The sequence below is a fragment of the Acanthaster planci genome, linkage group LG02 (genome assembly GCF_054643075.1).
Source record: "Acanthaster planci isolate LZ-2023a linkage group LG02, COTS_SCS, whole genome shotgun sequence".
NCBI lineage: Eukaryota > Metazoa > Echinodermata > Asteroidea > Valvatida > Acanthasteridae > Acanthaster > Acanthaster planci.
Window position 1 is genome coordinate 30543203 of NC_141778.1, and position 23862 is coordinate 30567064.

Genomic DNA, 23862 nt, shown 5'->3' on the forward strand with positions numbered 1-23862 from the left:
TCAATGGCACTACTCCGTTCAACTTACAGCAGAACTAGTTTTCAATGTCAGAAGATTTCTTGGCCCTTTAGAATAGTACATGATCGTTAGTTGTTAGCAAGTAAACTTGATACATGGAGTTGAGCCAAAAAGAACATGAGCAGGTTACATAATCTCACAAAATTTTGAACATTGAAATATTTTTAGGGTGAACAAAAAAAATTGTCTTTGAATACAAAATATTTTATTTGGTACTGAAATAGTTTTAAAAGGAATTTACATTCAGTCACATTGATATTTTGTAAATTCACAATGTAAAGTACATGTACTTTGAAAAGGCTGACATAAAAACAGACTGACGGCAAATTCAAAAGTACATGTAAAGTCTAAAATTGTTTCAATAAATAAACAATGAAACATGTAATGAAACACGTACATGTAAAGTCTAAAAATTTTTCAATAAATAAACAATGAAACTCACAATAAAAACAACAGATCTTCATACCAGGAGTAACAGGCAGAGGTGGTGTCTTGACAACATCCTTGATAACTGCGCATACATCCGGAACCAGCCCATCTCCCATGATAAAAAAATAATGTAGTATTCTGGAAAAGGGATTGGTTTCCAATAATAATAAAAATTTCAGTATTCTAATTCATGCTTTGACATCCAACCACTTCCCCTGCAGAAAATCTGCACAATATGGAACACCATTGCTGAGCCCAAGGACTTGTCTTTAGTGTTCTGTGACGTGCATAATTATGTGGGCACTGGGTTTTGATTGTTACTGGATTTAAATATTCAACAAAGCCTCTATGAGTGTGCCAAATGCAGGCTCTTTACTACTGAATAAATCACAGGTAATACTTGTGACTTTTCGTGTGCTCGATTTTAAGTGAAAAGTGGAATTAACCAATCTATACAGTAAAAGTAAATCCCTAGTTCCCAAAACCTCTCACAAACCCAGTACAACTGTGGTCTATCCAAGCATTATTTGATATGATTCACTTGGACTTCAAGCATTATCCTTACCATACCCATGTAACTGACGATCAGTTCTTTCAAGGAGCTGCCCTGGAAGAGACTCGCCCATGGAGTCCATGGCACACTGTGAAAGGTGCAGTCGTGGGTGAGTTTCTGTCCAAACAAACAAATTCCAATAAGCTTCTTGTCATGGATTGCATGTCACGGACCAAATAAAAGCACCGGCGCCGTGAACCTAAATAATCTTCCAACCACTTTTTACAGCCCATGACAATTAAATATTAAGAGACAAAAAGTTACACATTTTACAAATGCAACTTTCAACCTGTGCATATATATATGTTCAAGTGTTTTGTTGTAAATTTTATGAAAAGCTGTTGCTAAGTTCATAGTCAACAATTACAAAGTTATTTTTGTGTGTTAATCATTTCTTAAGTTTGATCCTTTGTGATACATGTACACTTGCTTCTCTGAATTTCGGAATCCTTGTCCACATATCTAAAATTTTAATTGTAATTATAATTATATGATTTCTGCCACAAATTTTGACTTTTGAAGAAAAAAAAAAGATATAGCAGCCTACATGTACTTTCGATATACAGCCAAAGTAGTTATTGACTTCAAGTCCTTTGAATAATACAGAGCAACGTCACGACAATGAACACAATATAACAATATAACAACATTCATGCAAAATTCCCTGAAGCGATTACCAGTTGCCCACAAATCCATTCCCCACCCGGCCCATTGAAATAGGGGGATGAACATGATGAACATTTCCATTGCAAAAAATCAAGTAAAAAAGAAGGAACACTGAAATACATGTATGTGGATTTTCTTCAAGGCATGACCATCTTCCATATCTCATCTTCAAGGTAGTTGTCAGTAGAAGCCAAATCCCGAAATAACAAAAAGGTTTGCAAGTTTTCCTTCAGTCATCTCTCAAAAATGCCCTATGGTCATGGTAGTATCCCTTTCTAACATGAAGCTTTAATAGATGTGTCGGGAACCATCAATTGAAAGCAAACAAAACTATGTAATGAAGATTTCTGTAAGTTAAGTGGCAAAAATTAATCTACTGGAATGTGTACTTTTCACTTTCATTTTATAACAAGGTAAAAATCTTTACCTTTGTAGTGATGACCAGCAAGAGTTTCCACATCAGCGTTTTCCATATTGCCTCCATGTACTCAGTGGCTGGTCTACACAGCTACCCATTCTCGCATTACACATGTGCCTATGAATGATGCAGATCCAGGTACTCAGTAGCTGGTCTACATAGCCAACCATTCACGCATTACACACATGCTGACAGTAGCTCCTCTGAAAGTAAAATCATTATCATCAGTCCTTTAAATGTTTCTTTTATGTAAAGCAAAGTTTCTGTGTCCTCTGAAAGTAAAAGTGTTCTTAACTTTCAAGTCATTATCATTAAAGCAAAGTTTCCATGTTCAGTAAATGTACACAGAAAATTCAGGAGCCATCTTGTTCCATCATATTAACAGAATTTGAAGCAAACTAAGCCTATCATTAAAACTGTTCCTACTTGGAGTGAGCTGGCTATTGCTGAATTACAATGTTGTTTTGCTTGTACTGATAGGGACCTGTTGTATGACCCTGATGATATTCATGGCAGCACTGAGGCCATTACTGGTTATGTAACTTTTTGTGAAAGATCCTGTATTCCCAGGAAGACAATTAACATTTATGGCAAGGACAAACCATGGTTCGGAGGTAAGATTAAAGCAAAGTTGAGAAGTAAGCAAGATGCATGGCAGCAGCAGGATGAAAGTGCCTACAAAAAAAGTTAAATATGAACTCCATAGAGCCATCAAAGATGCAAAAAAGACTATAAGATCAGGTTGGAGTCAGAGCTGCAAGACAGTGACACAAAACAGGTAGGGAGCTGTGTTTGGAAAATTGCTCCCTACAAAAGCAGACCCAAACCTACAGCTTCAAATGATCTGAAGCTTCCTGATGAACTCAATGAGTTCTTTGCTACTTTCGACTATCACCCTATAGAACCTCCTCCAGAGTTCCCAACTACGGATAGGCAGTCTTTAATTATTGACGAGACAGACACCAGATGCGCATAAAATCTCTAAATGTGAGAAAAGCAACAGGTCCAGATGGCATCTCCAATAAGCTCCTAAGACTGTGGATGGATAAACTTTCCGGTAATGCAACTTTTCTCTATAACTGGTCTTTGCAGATTGGGTCATTCCACGCAACCTAAACAAGTCTCAAATCGTACCAATCCCAAAACAGATTCCAGTTACATGTATGAATGACAATAGGCCTGTGGCTATGACGTCTAATCTAATGAAACCACTTGAACGAGTAGTACTCCAGTTTTTAAAAACATTTATTCCGAAGTGTTTTGACTCATATCAATTTGCCTATTGAAACAATCGTTCTGTTGAGGATGCAGTGAGTTTGACTCTCCACTGTGTACTTCAACCCTTGGACATTCGATCTCCCAATTATGCCAGAATACTGTTTGCAGATTTGAGTTCCGCTTTCAACACTATTTTACCATCCAAACTGATTTTTAAACTGAAACAGTTAGGTGCAAATTCCAACGTTTGTCAATGGATTGTCCAAGCCACTTGTTATTAATATTGGTGCACCGCAAGGATGTGTACTGTCACTGCAGCTTTATTCTCTATTCACGCATGACTGCATATCCTTCTTTAATGATTGTGTGGTCACTAAGTTTGCGGACGATACAACTGTTGCTGGGCATTTCTCACACGGTAACGAGGAAGCAAGTGAACATTTTAGTGAAATGGTGCTCCGATAATAAATTAGAACTAAATGTTGCCAAGACCAAAGAGATGGTTATTGATTTTGGGTCTGGGAATCATGAAGTTCTGCCGTTTTTTATCAATGGGACCGAAGTGGAGAGGACGCCGTCATTCAAATTTTTGGGTATTTTTATCTCAAACTCCTTGGGGTGGGCTGAACACGTTGATTACTGTGTAAAAAAGGCTCCGTAGCAATTGCATTCTCTCTGCAGTTTGAGAAAATTTTGTGTTAGCACTGATGTTCTCATTATGTTTTATCGTGCCGTCATTGAAAGTGTTCTGACACTCTCTATTACTGTTTGGTACGGAAGCACTACTGTTGATGAGAGAAGGAAAATAGCTCGTGTTGTAAATACACCATCACAGATCATTGGTATTGAAATGAACTCGGCTGAGGAGATTTATAAACAGTGAACATTGGCACATGCTCATTCCATTACTGCAGACGAGTCTCATCTGGCCAATGAGCTCTTTCAAATGATGAGGCGTAAATACAGATCAATTCAGGGACGCACAAAGTGATCATTTTATAACACTGCAGTCAGGTTCTTGAATGGGAATTTTAAATAAATTTCAAATACATATTTTTTTTTTCCTTTTTTAAAAATCTTAGCCTAAATTAATCAAAAATAGACCGTAATTGTGCTTTTTGTGACTATTGCAAATATACATGTATTTTAGGTTTTTACTGAGCAAGCAGTCAAGTAATTTCTGTATTTGTACTTTTTGTGAATATTCATACGGCAGAGAATATCCAATGTAATAGGATGGTGCACATCCCAATAGCTGCTACGCCGCCGACAGCCATCCAATAAGCGTTTGAAAACAAAGTGTTGGGTTATCTCCGAAAATTATACCGGCGTAATGTGGAAGAAATACCAGATACACACAAAGCTATGGTGGGGAGAGAATAATTATTGATGGACAAAAATGCAACAAACTGTAGCAGCTGTTGAAGTGAAGGGTGAGAATCAATAAAATTAAGGCCATGGCGCAAACTGAACCATGGGAAAAACTGCCAAGTACATGTACGCTGATAAACAGAATGAGTATGGGGGCAAAAACATGCACCAAAACCTGTATCGGCTGAAGCATCGGTGTACAACCGTAAGGTGTGACTGAACTGCCAGACTTGGGTAGGGAACATGACCGAGCCATTGAAATGGACCAAGAACTGTTGCCATGCCAACAGGTTGGTGCGTGCTCCAGAAGAAATGCGGATACGATGATGTGGCTTGGGAACGCCGCAGGTTACATGTACATGCAAATCAAAAAAACGACGCAAAAATGCATGGCCTGGGCAAACAGCTTTATGATGATGAAATTGAAACTTCCTAACAAAGACTGCAGGTCCCTGAGAATAATTTTTGGTTTAGATAATGCATTATCCAACTTCTCTAGTATGGACGTGATTTTCACTGGTGGAACTTGAATTGGGCGAGCAATAGAGTTGATTGCCAACCCAACCCAAAACCGGTGTGATGGAAGGCTGCAGATCGGACAGTATCGGTACATTTCAGTAATTGTCGGGTGCAGTCCAGATGGCAAATCAAGTAAATGGATGCAAAAACCAAGAAAGCAACCATAGCAGAAGTCCACTGCTCAGCGGACATTATGCGAACGTGCTGAGCTGGAGGGCAAATTTGCAAGGTGGGTGATTCAGGCAAACCGATCATAAAGACACAGTCCTGAGAATGAGTATTACCAAACCCAGTACAAGTTGGCCTTAGCAAAGAACCAAATTCGACAAACTCCCCATTCCAAATTTTTTCTTGGATGTTTTTAGGTACCCCCGGTCCCAGCTCGTCAAAAACACTTGTTAGTGCAGTGAAGTTTTGTACATTAGCCATTGAAGAAATGGCACTCACAGCCGGAAGCAAAATAGGGATGGAAGTCAAAGGCAATGCAGATGAACTAATACCAGGGGTAGGATCCCCAGTTGAAATTTAATGAGGAATGGATTGGTGGTCCACAACAGGTAAGGGAAAAAAGATTGCAGTGAACATCTGACTCACCAAGCCCCGGAGTCACAGGCGGTGCAGCGGCAGCACTTTGTGGGCCTCCTGGTGGGAGAGATCCATCTACAGCACCAGTAGGGATTGCAGATGATGGTGTGGCTGCTGCCGGTATACTTTTCTCTAGCCCAACCGAACGTGGGGTTGCATCAGAAGCATCTCTCCGGCTTTGCGTAGGCTTACCGGTAGCACAGCAAGGCCTTCCGTGCGGTCTCCTCCCCTTAGAAGGCCAAACGGTTGCTGCCACTCTCTTCCCAGACTTCGGCATCTAGCAGTGACCAGAGATTGGGTTAACGAAAGACTGAAAACAAAATTTGGCAGAGAAACGTGCAACTTGATCATGTATTAACATTTGATAATGCCTGCTGAGACGTGAAAATGCCTGCTGTGTAAAACACGCACTAAAACTTGGATATCAGACAGTTTACTCCATCCTTATTATTCATGAGTCTGTGTGTGACGCAACACGCAGAATGTGCCAGGCGCATGCAAAGTCTATTTACTTCTATTCTATTGGACAATTTTCAAAATGGATATACTATAAAATTTAAAGGGGGGATTTTGGGAAAATAAAAGTGAAGTTTTTAGAAAAAATTGTTGGAAATCCATCATATGTTGACTTCTTTTGACTCTCTGAATAAAAAGGTATTTATGAATGGGAATAGATATGTGCTTGGCTGGTCTTAAACGCTAGTTTAATATTTACTCCCTAAACAATGCTCAAAAAAAACATCCTTTTAAACAATCTCCCACTTGGCATCCCAAGTCAACCTCTTCTGTGACACCAGATTGAGAAGAATATTGGGAAGCCACCGAATTTGAACTCACCAACTGACCCACATTGGGCTAAGACACTGACTAAAAACATGTTCAGGCAAAAACTAGCCCCCCATCAAAAAACACAAAAAAGGGACATTGTAGTTAACCATATGATAAACAACAACACCAATTACACTGTACTAAAACAACTCAATCAAAAAACCACTCACTACTACATCAAAGGTTTTCCTGGAAGTCAATTCTTGACCACAACTGTTTCCATTTTAGAAAAAGTATTTCCTTCAAATGTCCAACAGCATGCCCTGAAATATGTGACATCACCCTGCATGACTTCTGAAACAAAATACTAAAAAAAAACGCAGAAAAAATTCTCACACAGTGGTGCTAAAGAGACAATATACTGGTCATCTATAACCAAATTCTTGACCAATTTCTAATTTTGTCGCATACATCAACAAGATCCAACCAACTTTGAAATTCACAAATGAAGCTCTCTGAGACATCTATCTACTATCTCAGAAATATTTGGGAAACCTCCATTCTTTACTTTTAGGAAAGTACATGTACTTTCATGAATTCACACAAGTTGAATAGCAAAATTTTGCTGGAAGTCTTTCATTACATTTGCTTCGCTTTCACCTCTGCCTGAAGTATGAGCCAGCCTTAACTGAGGCCAAATGGCTGGACTTAAAACCCTAACCCCCTAGAGTGTACGTAAAATCATATTGAAATTGGAGGATTTGGGACTGTTTAAAACACTCAGTAAAATAAAATCTCCTTTACTGGTATAACAACCCATCAAAAGCATCACATTTATGTGAATTAGCATTAATTCCTTCCAAATCATCCGTATGCAACTGATTAAGTGTTATTGCTACTAGGCACAGAAGCATATTGTTCTTGCTGACAGAAGAATTTGAAAACTAATCTTCTGCTTGCATCACCCAATCACATCCAACAAACATCACTAGCTTTTGGTTATATATTCTGCTTATGCCTACCCATTTCAACCCCTTACCGGACCACTCGCCTAGACTAATTTTTATTCAATCAGTAAGCTTCACAAGTCACCAAACTGTGTCACTGAATGGGATAGTGTCATCCTCTTTACACATGATTCACACTTTTCTCATTTTGAAGTTGATTGATACAGTCATGAACTTCTTCCTGTGTTATTAGGCTTTAAAGTACGGAATCAGGAAAGTTGAGATATTTCACAGGGTCACCAGTGTATCTTGGAAGCCAACTGTTGTCCAACGTTTTAAAACAATCATTAAAATGCTTATCAATCATCTGAGGGACGGCAGTATCAGAGTTATTTATATGAACAACTGACTGGGTTAGGTATTTTGACACTTTCTGTTAAATATTTATTGATGAATGATTTCACAGGTTATTTTTTAATATTGGATGTTTCTTGCTCAAAAGATAAGATAATGTATTTTCTTGAAAGCTCCAATTGCATAATAATAATAATAATTGACATTTATAAAGTGCCCAATCCATTGGCATGATCAGGCTGCTCCCAGGCACTGTACGTCAAAATATAGATAAATAAATATGACCTACATGTACCATAATTAAAATCGATACTAAGAAACTAAAAATGCTTGTTAAAAAGGAGCGTTTTCAGCCCGGTCTTAAAACTCTCCACATTCCTAGACTCTCTAAGATGAACTTCAAGCTGGTTCCAGAGATGGGGACCAACCACAGAAAACATCCTCTTGCCAGCAGAAGACAGCCTAGTTTTTGGAAGAGTAAGCCTAGGCGAGTCCAGCGTGGAACGAGTGAATAGACTAGAAATCCTAACATCAAGCAAATCACTTAAATAACTTGGAGCACTGTCATGGAGACATCAAAAGATCAGGAGACACACTTTAAAAATTACCCTATGATATTTTACTGGCAACCAATGTAGTTGCATCAGCGCAGGAGTGATGTGGTCAAATTCTTTGCCATTAGTGAGTAACCTTGCAGCATTCTGGACTCTCTGCAAAGGAGCAAGGGCTGACGCTAATAGACCTATTAAAACAGAGTTACAATAGTCTATGCGAGATGTAACAAGTGCATGAATAATCTGCTCCGTGGCTGATTGACCCGAAAAATGTTTAATTTTGCTTATATTGTAAAGGTGATACATGTACATTGCAGAGCGAGAGATATTCTTGATGCGGGATTGCATATTCATTTTTGTTGTCAAAAATCACACCCGGACTCTTGACTCTGTGATTACCAATATTCACAACAGTTCTAGGAATTTTGCTCAATGACATATGCGATCCAATGATAAGCAGATCTGTCTTATCATCATTTAGCTTCAAAAAATTAATCGCCATCCAACATTTGATGTCGTCACAGCATTTTTCCAAAACTGACGCTTGTTGCTGTATGTTACTGGCAGTTGGCTGTGCTGCATAAAATCTGCATAAAAATGACAACTCGTCCATGATGCCTAATAACATCCCCTAATAGCAACACATACACATTGAATAAAAGTGGTCCGAGTACAGAGCCCTGGGGGACACCATACTTAAGTGTATAGGTGTCACTCATGGTTCCAACATCCAATCCACTCCGACCATCAGGCGATAAAGACCAAATCTGAACTCTTTGTAAACGGTCTCTAAGGTAAGAAGAAAACCACTTGGAGGTTTTTTGTGAAACTCCTACATGTACATCTGTCCTTAATCGATGAAGCAAAATGTCATGATCAAGTGTATCAGACACACCACTAAAATCAAGAAATACCAGAATGGAGACTTTGCCCTCATCCTTATTTTTCCAAATATCATTTTGAATGCAGGCAAGAGCTGTTTCCGTCCCATGGTGGCACTTATATGCCGATTGAAAGGTTCATGTAACATAAACCTGGTCATATGATTAGTAAGTTGTTGCGCAACTACCTTCTCAAGAACCTTGGAGACAAATGGTAAATTGGCAACTGGACGATAATTCTTAAGCAGCTCGGCTTGATCCGCCTTGAGGTTCCGAGATTTTGGAATAGGAGTAACAGAAGACATCTAAAAATCATTTGGAAAAACTGCAAGGTTAATAGAAGAATTAACAAGAGATGTGATTATTGGGCAAATTTCAGGCAGACAGCATTTTAAAAGTGCAGTCGGTATTGGGTCAGCACCACATGTTTTTGGAGGACACTTGCGTATGATTTGTTGGATCTGTGCACAAGTGGTGTAGCCTAAATTAAGCTTACATGTACATCCTTCAGGAAGAATTGGATCTTGAATATCAAATTCTCCTTGACCCACACTACTCATACGTCATAAGTTGCTGATCTTATCTTGAAAGAAATTAGCGAATCAATTTGCCAACTCGACTTCAGACTTATGAGTAGGAAATGTAGGAACTGACTTTCGGCATAACAAATTATCAATCACACAAAATATCTGATGACAATCACCCCTGCTCTCACGGATTAAACTTTGATAATAATGCACTTTCGCATCCTTGGATCATCTTCACAACGTGATTACATTGTATTTTATATATCTCCCGGTCAACAGTGAGTAAAGTACATCGCCAACGACGCTCCAGTTTTTTACGCTTAATTTTCTCCTTCCTAATGGTCTCAGTAAACCATGGTGTATTCGACCGTATAGTAAGAACCTTTGATTGAACAGAAGCATGCTTGTCAAGAACCAACGTTAATTCCAAATTGTACAAAGCTGTGAATACGTTGGGGTCGGTAATGAAGTTTCGTGCAAATACTTTGAAAATGCAGAACAAAGAATGTCTCAATGAAAATGTTCACAGTCTATGTTTTTAAGCCTCCTAAATGTCACAGATCTCTGCAGTCTCACAGGCTTACTGATTTCTAAAGAACACATTATCAGTGAATGATCAGAAATAGCAGGATCAAAACATCTACAGATTTGATAATGTCCATAGATGGACGAGTAATAACAAGATCCAAAACATGACCAATAATATGGGTTGGGGATACTTACAGGTACATGTTGAATCAAATTGCAAGACTCGAGAAAATTAGTAAAACAAATCATATCATGTGCTTGAGGCTGATCCATGTGAATATTAAAGTCTCCAACTATTACAAAATCAGATGATTTTGACATGAACTGTTCAATGACTTGAGGAAAATCAGATAAGAAGGTAGTGATTGCTCCATTTGGAGCCAATACACAACCATCAACAAGAAACGTTTATCATGACAGTCGACATCAACCACAATGTACTCAAAAGATGATCCAGCTGCAGTAGATGGAGTGGTATGTATTCTCCTTCCGGACTTATACAACATTCCTACACCACCACCAGCTCTATCTTGACGAGATTTATGGAGAAACTGGTAATCGCCAGATGTTAACTGTGACTCCGTAGTAATGTCTCCTTCTTTAATCTAGGCCTATGTCTCAGTAACAGCAAGCACATCAAACGAATCCCAGTCAACTTAACTAATTCCTTTTTCAGTACAGCAACATGTCCGGCTGAAGTACAGTATTTCTTTTCAATGTGTACATGTAGGTTGCTGCTTAGTTTAAGCAAAGTCAAAGCCAAAGAGAATAATTGTATATCGAGCGTTACGTTGCACCAGAAACACTCCCAGGATCACTTTGTTTGGGGCAGTTGGATTTTGAAGCCCTGAGAATGGGAGGTGTATGAGGAAAATGGGTGCAGAGACAGGTTGAGGAGCGTTGGGTTGGGTTATGTTACCACCGTAGCCAACAGGTGTGTAGAATCTGCCACCGCAGGTTACAAGTAAAAGGGTAGTCACAAGAGACACCCAACTAGATGGCACCACAAGTTATTTTTCTACTGTGATGACATCTCTGACCAGTCTCCATGGAAGTTATGCCTGAAGCTACACGTAGAGCCAAATGCCTTGACGGAATTACCATAAGTTCAATTCTTTACAGTTTGTTCATTGTCCTAGTCATTGTCGATGTAAGATACGCATTTATTGGAATATTGTATTTTGGCCACTATTTGATGTTTATTCTAAGCCAAATCTATTTGCAAGATGTGTTCCCAAACATTATATTTGAAGATAACCTGTTTGGAGGGTACAGACCTACAATAGCAGCGAGCCAATATGAGCTGAGTTGCTGAGTTGGTCCCTATATAGAGTACAGTGCAAAACGCAGGCCATACACGTCATAATACAGGACGTCCACTGCTGCCTGGGGCTCTCGAAGGTCATATTGGTACACATTTCCTGCATCCACTCCCTATTCAGTTTGATTCCTTTGCTGCTTTATCATTTTGCTATTTGAGTACGGAATTTGATTTGATATTGATTTTGCTTGCTGTTTACGTGATCGAAGTAGTAACGAAGAAACTATCCGTTGTTTGAATTATTTTGAATTGATTGGAGTGAGTTTTCTGCGAGATATTGATTGGCTTCCGATAGTTTTATTTACTTAACAAATGCCTTGAAGTCTTTAAGTTAATTTGGTTCACATTTCTGTTTAAGTTTGAGCTTAATTACGCTCTTTGTCTTATGTACGATTCCATGATTTCATCAAGTTAAGTTGCTAACATTTCATTTTATTTATTTGTATATTCATTTACTGTAAAAAGTCTTATTTTTTATTACGTTGCGATATATATTTTGAAGAACCGTTACCGAATAGCCCTCTTGAGTTTCATTTCAAGTATGTACAGCAACTCTAAACTCTCTTTCTGTGGGACCTGGGTGACATTTTGGGGGCCCGTCCGGAGCTCAAAAAAAAAATTACTAATAAATTTGGCTAGAATGAGGAAACAGAGAATGCTGCAAATCACACTGAATGAGACATGGTTGTATGTACTGTTATGAGCTCACATGAATTGCATTTCCATTACTGGACCGAGCCCAGTCTAATGTGGCTTTCTTCGTTTTCATGGGGGTCCAGCGCTAAACGGGTATATATCACTTGTCACTGAAACTGTGGGTAACAGGTGATCCCAAAAGAAAAGAAACCGCAGGAGTGAGAGTATCAATCAGCTGACCCCGAATTGGACAGGGCCAAGTTGCATAGGTTTATGTGCACTGGCCACTGCATGATCTCTATATCAGTGGCACTGGCACAGTGGTCTGCTTGCCTCATCCATTCATAATTAGGGTGCACCAGTGAATGATATTATGGGAGAAATACTTTTATTTTCTTGTTTCAGCATATTACTTTCTGTTTCATGCGTGTGTCATTATTACCCCTGTAGGCCTATTCTAGTTAAGTTTGAAACTATCTATTCTGGAAAGCAATCGTATTTTGTTCGTTCTATAATAACCACGGAGGAAGGAACGAGCGCGCAAATCCATGGAAGTTCTTTCCCTTGCCATATTCATGAATCAATCAGGAGATGAATTGTTAGTGTTTTGACATTGACAAAGCAATAAAGGCATGCGATCATGTTCTATTGTACACATTTACTAGCGACAACCAACAGTGCGAAAGTTGCAAAGCAAATAACGTAATCCTCACTAAATCCCACGGTGTCAGCATTTACATTCCTGGCCATACAGAACATGCAACATGCTTTAATTCCCAAAAAAATTGAGTAAAGTTAGTTCTTTAGTTTGGGCGTTCTTATGCTCCATGGTGGTTGACATAAAACCTCATATTCATGGGAAATGAAACCTGTGCAGTTTTAGAGATACATGTAAATAGTTTTCCCAGTTAATTAAGTAAACACAAATTCTCAAAAATGACAGAAAGTGTGTATCACCTTAACTTTGAGTTCACTGTAGCTTAGCATGTTGTGTGGCGATCATCATAATTATTTACGGTATTTATTACTTTTATGTCATTCATCTGAAGACTTTGGCTATTTATTTAATTTAATCCGCTAAAAAGTCATGTCGAATTCCAGGCCTCCCACATGTTTTGTGAAAACATTTTTCCAGCTCTGACTCTATCACAAAGTTTGGAGTAATTTTGGCACATATTTTTGTTATAACCCTAACCCCCCTAGTGTGTATGTAAAATAGTATTGAAATTGGAGGATTTGGGACTGTTAGGGATAATCAAGATTACATATACTAAATCCTGCAGACTTTTCCCGGCTCCATAATAGTGAAGTTGTGTACATGTTTGAATGCATTCAGACAATACCAAGTATTTTATTTGAGTATCTAGCTATTATAATTTGAATGACAACACCTCATTCGTAAATCAAATTTGTTTACCAACATACCCAATTTGGAAATAGCATCCAATTTGAATTAAAATCAGTTCATTTTAAGAATGATGGACATCACAACAGTAACGATAAAAAGGGGCATACTCAACGCACGCTTTTACATTTCTTGTACAACCCAACTGTGAATGAACACGCCTCCATCTATCGGGGGCGAGGCAGCCTGTCGCCTCCATCAAACGGGAGCACAGTCAACGCACGCTTTTACATTTCTTGAACAACCCAACTGTGAATGAACGCGCCTCCATCTATCGGGGGCGAGGCAGCCACTCGCCTCCATCAAACAGGGGCATAGTCAACGCACGCTTTTACATTTCTTGTACAACCCAACTGTGAATAAACTCGCCTCCATCTATCGGGGGCAAGGCAGCCACTCGCCTCCATCAAACGGGGGCAGGTCATGCACTAGCTTTAAATTTCATCTAAGTGGCTCATGTAAAATTTGATCTTACAGTGTCAGTACAGTTGATACAATCAACACAGACACAGTTTAAGGGAGGCTGCAACTCGCAAGGTCCCCATGTTACCCACAGTCTCAATTTTTCCGCGTCCGTATGTTTGCCAGTCCCAATGTTCTCTGATCCTTATTTCTCCTCATTTTTTTTCTCCAGTCGAGCTGGAACAAGATCCGGGGAACTTGAAATAGCCCCCCCCCAGGAAACTGCATATAGGAAGCCTATATTTTTGGTGTAACTTAACTTAAGTGACTATGGCGTGCCATGGTACTCTCAAAAAAAATTTAGGAGGTTGTGGGTGAAAATGTAATGAAATAAAAAAAAAGAATAAATGACTCCGTTATTGTTTCACGGTGGTACACAATGTGGGCATACAAAAATTACTATGTCCACACTTGTAATACCAAGTCCGAGTTAATGGGGTGAACAGATAAATGCAGTTTTTGTGGAATAATATTTTTGGACATTTTTGCATACCGTGAATGCGCGCAGGAGCGGTGAAAATTAATTTAAAGGTTTATGAGTCCGTCCAGGAAAGATTACTGAAGATATCTGATGTTTCACATTGGCCATTAGACTTAAATTTCAGTCTGCATAAATGTAGTGCGTCTGTTTAAGGACTGAGGGCAGAAGTAAATGAGATCGGGTCTTTGTGTCACTCACCAAGCAAATGCACAGAGCGGATCAACCTTGACACCCGCATGGATATCTTTTGTGAGGCGGTGCATTACGAGACGCAGTTCCACCTTTCATTGTGTTGAGAACATGGGTCGATCACTGGCATCGGTAACATTTTGCACAAGATATGATGTTGGCTTTTATGTTACGAGCAACACAAGCCTGCATGATGGTTTCTCTGCTTTGAATCCTCAGCAGCCCGGCCAGCTGGGCCGACCAAACTTCCATGCATATCTGTTGTCAGCAAAGCATTTTCTCAACTTTTGCGTTTGCAGTAAATTCTTCATGGTTTTGAATACACTACTCAAAAGAATTAGAGGCACATGAGAACAGAATGTTTTTGTCATGGTCTATATGGGCTACCGTTTCGGAACAAGAGGCATTAAAGTTATGTGAAAATCGTTCAGGTGTTGTCAATCGGTTCTCAAACAATATACTCAAAATGTTGGTGCAATCATGCGTGTCATTCTGTTCTCTTGTTCCTTAAATTCTTTTGCGTAGTGTATTATATATTCAGTTGAGCTTCACTGTACTGTAAATTACCCCACCGTACAAATGACTAGAGTTGAGAAACAGGGAAGACTTATGTGAGAGCGTATTCTTGTTCCAGTTTTGATCCTCTCAGACAATTCCGTTATGATTGGAAAAGTGGTCAAATTGAGCCCATTTTCTCTTTGTGTTTGAAACAGCCGAGGACAGGAAAACAATTGAACTTATAAGAAGTAATGTTGTTTTTGAATACACAAGAAATATTACATCTTAACCATCCAAATTGCGCTGTATATTGGCCATGAATTATTGCGGAATTTCATGCAAGTGGTCACACAATGACAAGTACCCACATGTACAGGTACATGTACAGTACATGTGCTTGTACATGTACATGTACATATGTAAGTACATGTACATGTATGTACAGGACGTCAAGGTGAAGCTACATGTACAGTGTACATTTAGTCACTGTACATGTACATACATGTACGTTGATCACTCACACATATGTTCACTACCACACTTTCCTGCCTGCAGCCAGGCCGCGCTGCAACCACACATACAGTGCCTACTGCAGACAAACCACACCGCCGTAAATCAGACCTAAAAGTGGACACACATGGCCGTGTACTGATTGAAGCCATTATATCGTGGGTCGTTTACCACTATAAAGGCCATAAACTAGGTGGGGAGGTCTTGAATGCGAACCCGGGTTTTGCAAAAGCCACATTAGACTGGGCTCGGTCCAGTAATGTTTAATTCACCGATCTAATTTTATATCTCTTTGCATGAGGTGGCCTAAGGTAACGTGCATGGCAGAGGGCCGAGTTCCAGTGCAAGACTGGTCAGAGAGTTCCCAATGCATTGTGGGAGAGCATCGTACCCAATTCAAACCCCCAACGGTATATGTGTTTTCTTCCTGTTGATTTCAGTTGGTATCATGATGGAGGGTCAGATCCGAGATTACGTTTATTTGGCGAAAGTTGTGGATTATCTGGCTCAGAGTTATTAAGTTTGTCCAAACTGAGCGCGCGAAATTGCAACAAAGTGCAAGAGAAAAACGTGTGGAGAACTTGGAACTTAAGCGCTTAGAGGAAAGAATTGGCTACATCTCCTGACGGCTCCAAAGACGGCGATGCACAATCTCAATCCAAAGGCAAATACAACCTTGCACTCCAAAATTACCAGTATTTAACGAGACACATGACGATTTGGATGCATACATTAATTTGTACCTCCAACACTTCGAACGGTTCACAACCATGCAAGAATGGAACCCCAACTCGTGGGCCAAAAATCTAAGTGCTCTCCTGAAAGACAAAGCGCTCAATGTGTATTCTCAGCTAAGTTCAGATAAGTCATCAGCCAAATACAAAATGCTCAAGGAGGTGTTACTCAAGCAATTCCACCTGAATGAACATGCCTTTAGAGAGAAATTTCGGTTGGCAAAACCTGAGAAAGACGAAAGTGCGCCACAGTTTGCAGTCCGTCTTTGTAACCTACTGATGCGTTGGGTTGCTATGGCCAAAATACATGTGTACCTAAGACATACATGTATGACGGTATGAAAGATTTACTCTTGCGGGAACAGTTCAAGAATTGTTGCAGTGACCATTTACATGTAGCTCTTTTCCTATAACCACTACCATCTGGGGACTCCGAAATTGGAGCCGTATGGTTTATATGTGTGGCCGGGGTCTCCGAACTCGGACAAAGGAAACAGGGCCCTGTAACAAAAGACCGTACTCCGAACAAAAGACCAGGCTGCTGGGCATGACCGGCATTTTTCACTCTCAAAAGTGGTGATAATCCAGCATTATTTTGAAACCGTATACCAGGGTTTGGGGTATTTAGAGCAAGCGGATTACCACCGGGGACAAAAGCTCTCCACCACCGCAGTGATGAGCCACACAGCACCGCTGCATGCTAATCTGGCCCCTATTGAAAAGAGGTCAGCAGTGCACTGAGCCAGGTTCGTGAACAAAAGACAGTTGTATAACACCGCACAATATGGGCTCTGTTTACGAGGCTGCAGGCCTGGCTGAAATATTCGGGCATCAATGAAGGTCACCTGTCAACTTAGAGTAGTGCCTAAAGATTACTCCGTGCGGCTATAAACGACTGTTAAATGGAATGATGAATTGTTGAAGGATTTTGAAAACGGAAAAAATGATAGTCATGCCGGCCCAGCATCCTCAACGTTGAAAAATGCCCCGGCCCGAAGTGGTTAAGAGCATGAACCGGCTAATGTTATGGAAATGGTCCAATTTGCAGAGCAGTATACAGATGCATACGGCAGCTTTGCTCCCTTTATTGGGAACAGCAAACCGTACGGCCAATATTCAAATACATGTAGGTGGTTCCTGTACATTGTATGTAGATCAGAAGCAGACGCATAGTGCGCCGTTTGCCAAATCATTCAAACCTATCACCAACGCCAACGCACCACGAGATGTATCATCCCGTACATGTTTTGTATGTGGCAAACTGGGTCACATAGCGCGTAACTGCTGCAGTAAGTTTAAAGAAATTGAGAAAGTCGCTGTAACGTGACAGCTTCAGCAATTACTGGCCTTTTTGAGGCTAAATGTGACATGGGGCAAAACACACAGAAAGCCACGAAATCTAGAGAAAGTGGTCCAACTAGTGCAACGGAAACTGTAGCTTATATATGATTTCACCCTGCTCAGTGGATGTTGTACGTATGACGTTTACGCCACATTGATGTGCGGATACGGACTCCCGGTAATGAGCAAGGCGTGTAAAAACTCGAATTGTTCTACGCTGCCAGTCACAGACCGATTGGGTTAATGACATAAAATGTAAAGTTCTATGCGACAGCGGCTGTACATGTAGCTCAGTAGTCATAAAACCTGACCTTGTTCCCGATGAAAAACTCACTGGTGCCGAAAAGTTGTGTATTCTTGTCGATGGAACTGTTTGCGTATCCCCAGTCGCAAGAATTAAATTAGACTAGCCCTATTTCATTGGCTGGACTGGCGTGCTTTGCATGAGACAACCAGTGTACTACATCATATTAGGTAACATAACAGGTGCCAGATCACCGAATAATCCTGACCTGCTCTGGCAATGCAGTGTCTCATCAAACACTCAATTTGGAGATAGACCACAGGAGCATTGATACTATGTCATGTGCAGTAATGACGCAAGTACAACGAGCTGCGCAGGATAGACCATTAAGGAAACTTAGCTGCGCAGGATAGACCATTAAGGAAACATAAGGAACCTGAAAGTATTCCAGACATCTCGAAATCTGAAATTATGAGCGAACTAGCTAATGATCCGTCGTTGGCCCATATACGAGAACTTGCAGAGAAGGGGAATCAGAAATGCAACAAATACGGATCCACTTCCACTTTCTACTGGCTTGATGGTGTGTTGTATAGGAAGTTCAAATCCCCCACTGCCTAACATGGAGACGCTAGTCATCAACTTGTAGTTCCTATTAAATACCGAGTCAATGTAATTAAAGTAGCTCACAAAACCATCCTGGGTGGACACCAAGGAGCACGGAAAACGTGTGATAAGGTTATGAGCGAATTCTTTTGGCCAGGGTGTCAGGCGGATAGCACCCGATATTGTCGTTCCTATGACATATGTCAATGGACGATTCCAAAGGCAAAGTGACCAAGTTACATGTACCACTGGGAGATACATGTATGCCCCTTATAGATACACCATTTAAGCGTGTGGCTGTGGACATTACAGGCCCCCTTCACCCCAAATCTGATAGAGGCCATCGTTTCATATTACGCGGCATCCAGAAGCCGTTGCTCTACCTATCAGTAGTATTGAAACTACCAGGGAAGTACATGTAGATGCCATGATCGATGTATTCACACGAGTCAGCTTCCTAACTGAAATTCTTTCCGATCAGGGATGACAGTTTACATTTGATCTCATGAAACAAACGAGTAGGCTCTTGTTGATTAAACAGATGACCACTACTCCATACCATCCTTCGTGCAACAGTTTGGTTGAACGCATGAACGGTGTACTTAAACTAATGTTGAAACGGGCTCGCGCAGAAAAGCTGCGCAATTGGGATCGCTATCTTGGATCTCTCCTGTTTGCATATCATGAAACCCCTCACTCAAGCTTGAAATTTGCACCCTTCGAAGTACTTTACAGTCGCACAGTCCAATAGCTACATGTATCTTACGCGAACTTTGGACAGGTAAGGTTGAAAGTCCCAAAGTTAAAACTACACACCAACATGTTCTCAATCTCCGCGAGCGTCTAGAAAAGACGTGAGAAATTGCACAGCAGAACTTGCAAATGTTGGTAGATATGAACAAACACTACTACAATGCAAAAAGTCGAGCCCAAAGTTTCAATGGCGGTGACCTCGTAATACTACTCCTACACACTGACCACAACAAACTATTACTATGGTTATAGGTCCTTTCCCTGTACTAGCCAAAGTCGGAAATGTTGATTACTGTATAGATCTTGGCGACGATACAGTCAAGACCTTCCATGCCAACATGCCGAAGAGGTACATGTATGTGAGAAGTTTAGTTGAGCATGAAACAAAATGAAAAACAAATGAATGAAAACGTACTTGAACACCTATGTGTGGGCGTCACTGAAACCGTACAGAAGCCATGAGAGTAGGAACAATGAAGATATGATTATGATGTCACCATTGGAAGCGAAAGAAACAGCAGATGGTATCAAAATAAATGCTAAAACAGCAGGCCAAAAAAAGAAGAAAAAAAAAGTTCAGTGTTTGTCCTTTCCTCTTCAGCCAATAGAAAGTGCCATACACACAACTCAAGGTACATGTACTTTGATACTCCATTGTACCCTCTCGCTGCATTTCTCCTTGAAGTACAGTTACAATTTTGAGTTTTGAACAATTCAAGAAAAAACACTGACATTAGACATTGTTATTCTAACAAGAAACTAAACCTGAAACTAACCAATATGAAATGAGATTTGACATCCACAGTCATACATGTACATGTAGACAGGTATTTAGAGTCAGGATTTGAAAAGTGGTAAATACAAAGTTGAAAAATAGTTCAATATTTTCAAAATTAAAAATAGCTTCATTTGGCTTCTCTTTAATCAGATATAAGTACATATACATGATGTGAATTGGAATGCAGTAAGTATGCAACAAATAAACATCGCTGTGCACATGTACATGTATGCATGCATGATGCATGTATTACAGTGACATAATACTTTCCTGAGACATGACGAAAATGGCCTAATAGAAACTCACCCCTTTACTGCCTTCATGAATTTCCTGCTCCGTCAGTCAACCGTTCATCAGTACACCCCGTCAACCTGAATGCTGTCCTTTTGTGACCACCAGATGAGTGACAAAGTGGAATGGCTGGGCGTGGTCTATCTGCTGGCTCCCTCCCAAGACAGCACAATGGTGTCAGTAGACCAGCATAGATGCTTTCTCACTGTAGTCCTGAAAAGCAACAAAAGAAAAACAACTTTAAAAAACTGATTGTGGATGATTTACACACACATGTACATGTACCCTGTATTCAACCAAAAAGCTAATATAATGGTATCTCCTTACTTCTCCAGCAACCCGACATTTCAGTCAGGAAGTTTATTAAAGGAAAAACCAGTTATTTCCAAATATAAACTTTATCAAAGTCATCACAATAAAACACCCATTTATGATGAATATACATGTATTATATACCAAAGAAAGTAAAAATGTTCGTTTGAGTGAATGGGTAGGAATTTGATGAAGGGCGGAATGTACAGCTGTGGGATGGGCTGAGGAATGTGTACTGGAGTTGTTAGTGATGCATGTAGCATACCCATGCGGGGAGCACGCAGGGTATAGGAGATTCACTTCATGTTGGCAGGGATGTGATTGGAGGATTGTGAAAAAAACTGAAACTAATTAGCACAAAGCACGAAGCTTAAAAGTTTAAAGTTTAGATGCTCTGTGGTGCATTCTAAGCCTCTCCGGGGCATGTTTTAAGCAAAAATATTATGTCCCTTATGAAGTTATTTTGTATTGTAATTTTTGCAGCTGTGGACAAATCAAACATCACTATTTCTAATTTCATTTTGTTTAAGGATCTCAGTCCACTTGTGAGAAAATGTGAACTTTTCTAAGTTGTTTTGCACATAAATTCCACTAAAACAAAACAGGAGAAGCCTGCAGCCAACGGAGCATGCATGTCTTGCCATCGTTCTCATGTGTGAGTAGTCAAACCATGTGTGTACGGTTTCCACTGCGGTGTGCATACGTACGACACTGGGCTGGATACGATCGTAGGGTTTCATATTTTACTCACATATAATGCATGCAAAATACCAGTTGGGCTAGGGGTCTTGGAAAAAGCACATAAACGCAGACCCCTTTGATTATATATCTATATTACACTCATTTAAGTAAAACATGTAATTCCCCAGCACCAGTTATTAAGGTTTAACATCCATATCTTGGGCACACAAAATGGCCGGAATTGATGATCCCACAGTCTTTTCACTTGTAAAGTTTACTGTAGAAGGCCTTAAACGATGGCTCTCTAAACCAATTGCAAAGAAAAGGCCAGTACCTGTATCAGATCTAAAGGAAATGATAAATTCTTACTTGTATAATGCAAACAAAGAGGCAGATCTTATGACCTTGAGATCAGTTACAATGTGTCTTTTGGAATACACTGTTTTTTGGAACTTAGTGAACTTGCTCATATCAAGATTTCTCATGTTTCTGTGGTGGTCAAACTTTGTCAAATCTAGGGTTCTCTCAGGTTTCCATACCACGCACTTTGTCACAAACCTTGAGTGTTCCTACTACATGTAGTTCCACATAGTCCCGACATAATATTTAAATCGTTGTATTTTCTGTGTAAAGTGGCCCCAGCGGTTGTTCATGGTCATAGTCATAAATTAACCATATCCTCATCAATATTAATCTGCTACAATGGGTTCTAGTCCATTAGTTCATACCAGACATAAACGTATTCTTGTACGCTATGCTTATGTGACATACTTCGCCGTGGCATACGTTACAATCTGCCTCTCTCTAGCAGGAGTTTGTTCTGTCAGAACGTAAGTTAACTTTTGTCCTAAACGTTTTGCAACTTTTATCATTCATTTATAGTTATGCACAGCTATGGCCTGTTCGCATTGACAGATTTGGTGTAGTATGAGTGGGCCAAGTGTGAGCTCCAAGTCAGTTAAAAAATTCGTCATTTGGACTGATTTTATTTGTCGCATTGTCGTGAAAGTTTTGTGGAAAGTTTGGCAACTTGACTTGTACACTTGCATGAAGCATAACAACTGTTTCATGTTTGGACTCAATGACTATTACATATACTGAATTGTTTCATTGTCTGGTCTTTACGCAGCTGAACTCTGTAGAGAGACCAGGTTCCACAGGGCCCTTTTATCCTTTAGCCTATCCTTGAATTATCCTTTTATCCTTGAATTATCCCTTTGCCCACTGGCTCTGCCATATCTTATGACTTACCTTTTATTCTTGCAATTATCACACTCACACCATAAGCTTTTTTTCATTGCTGGTCAATCAATCCATATCACTGTCAACTCCATTTATTACTATCCGCAATTGTGTAAATTTTCTCAATCTCAATAATTGGACAGTCCTAAATTTCTCAACTTGATTTAAACTTGATAACAAGCCACACTCGTATTCAAGTATAAGGGAAGTTATCTTTGAGGCTTTAGCCCTGTTTGTAACAGATATTAAGAGTTTTGGCTTGCATTGCCTCCAATCCAGGTGAGCAACTGCCGCTGCCCAAGCGGAAGTGCCAGACAGATTGTTTAAAAGGCACAGAGTTGGAGTCAGAGTTGGTAAAGGACGGGTATGTTGAGGATCCTTTGGAAGATTTGTTATCGATCTCTAAAGCTGTTGGTTTGTAAGGGTAGTTCTTTTGCATGAGGGAAGAGCTGTCTGGGGTGTAGCTATATTGCATGAAGCAGACCCATGTTTCTCATCCTTGCATCAGGGTGAGTTTTTCGTAGCTGGTGAGTGGCGGTGCCACTCAATGCAAAGACAAGGAAGTAATCTGTTAAATGTATTGTCAAAGTACCAGTATACATGTATAATGGTTTTAATTTCAAAACCTGTTATTCTTATGCATGCTACAGATGGCAACTGGACATATCAATTTCACACCAAAAAATAGACTGACATGCCATGATAAAAAGTCACTTCTTTTTGAGAAAGTTTGCTGGAAATGAAAGGACAGGCTCTCTGACCTTCAGTTTACATGTACATGTACATGTAGATGTTTAAATTTCACTACCAGAGCTCATCTGCATGTTTGCTTTAAAGGCCTGAACAATGCAACAGACCAGAAGAAAAACATTGTCCAAGCAGTGCGTGTTCCCTGCTTAGATATATTACGTAGCTATTGTAAGCAGGTCAGAACTGAATTTGAATCAGGAGGGTCACTGAGCTTGTCACAGTTTGCCAGCAAACCACCACTTTATCAAGAAGTGAAATCCATGAATGCTACAAAGCAGGGTTGGCTACTTAT

General features: G+C 39.9%; 1 protein-coding gene across 12 annotated transcripts in view; it reads right to left on the bottom strand.

Annotated features, from left to right (window-relative positions):
• The window catches only part of LOC147800137 (uncharacterized), a 51754-nt gene that overhangs the window by 3915 nt on the left and 23977 nt on the right, over window positions 1–23862 (bottom strand). For 4 of the 12 annotated variants that reach the window (XM_087133377.1, XM_087133378.1, XM_087133375.1 and 1 more), the window contains 5 exons: window positions 20601–20798; window positions 5787–6054; window positions 2094–2287; window positions 1013–1117; window positions 461–585 (listed from right to left, as the gene is read on the bottom strand). In XM_087133377.1, the coding sequence (XP_086989503.1) occupies window positions 461–585; window positions 1013–1117; window positions 2094–2150 (287 nt within the window). In that variant the 5' untranslated portion in view covers window positions 2151–2287; window positions 5787–6054; window positions 20601–20798. The remainder of the gene's footprint in view (window positions 1–460; window positions 586–1012; window positions 1118–2093; window positions 2288–5786; window positions 6055–20600; window positions 20799–23862) is intronic. The other 8 variants (XM_087133382.1, XM_087133383.1, XM_087133386.1 and 5 more) reach the window with 6 other exon arrangements.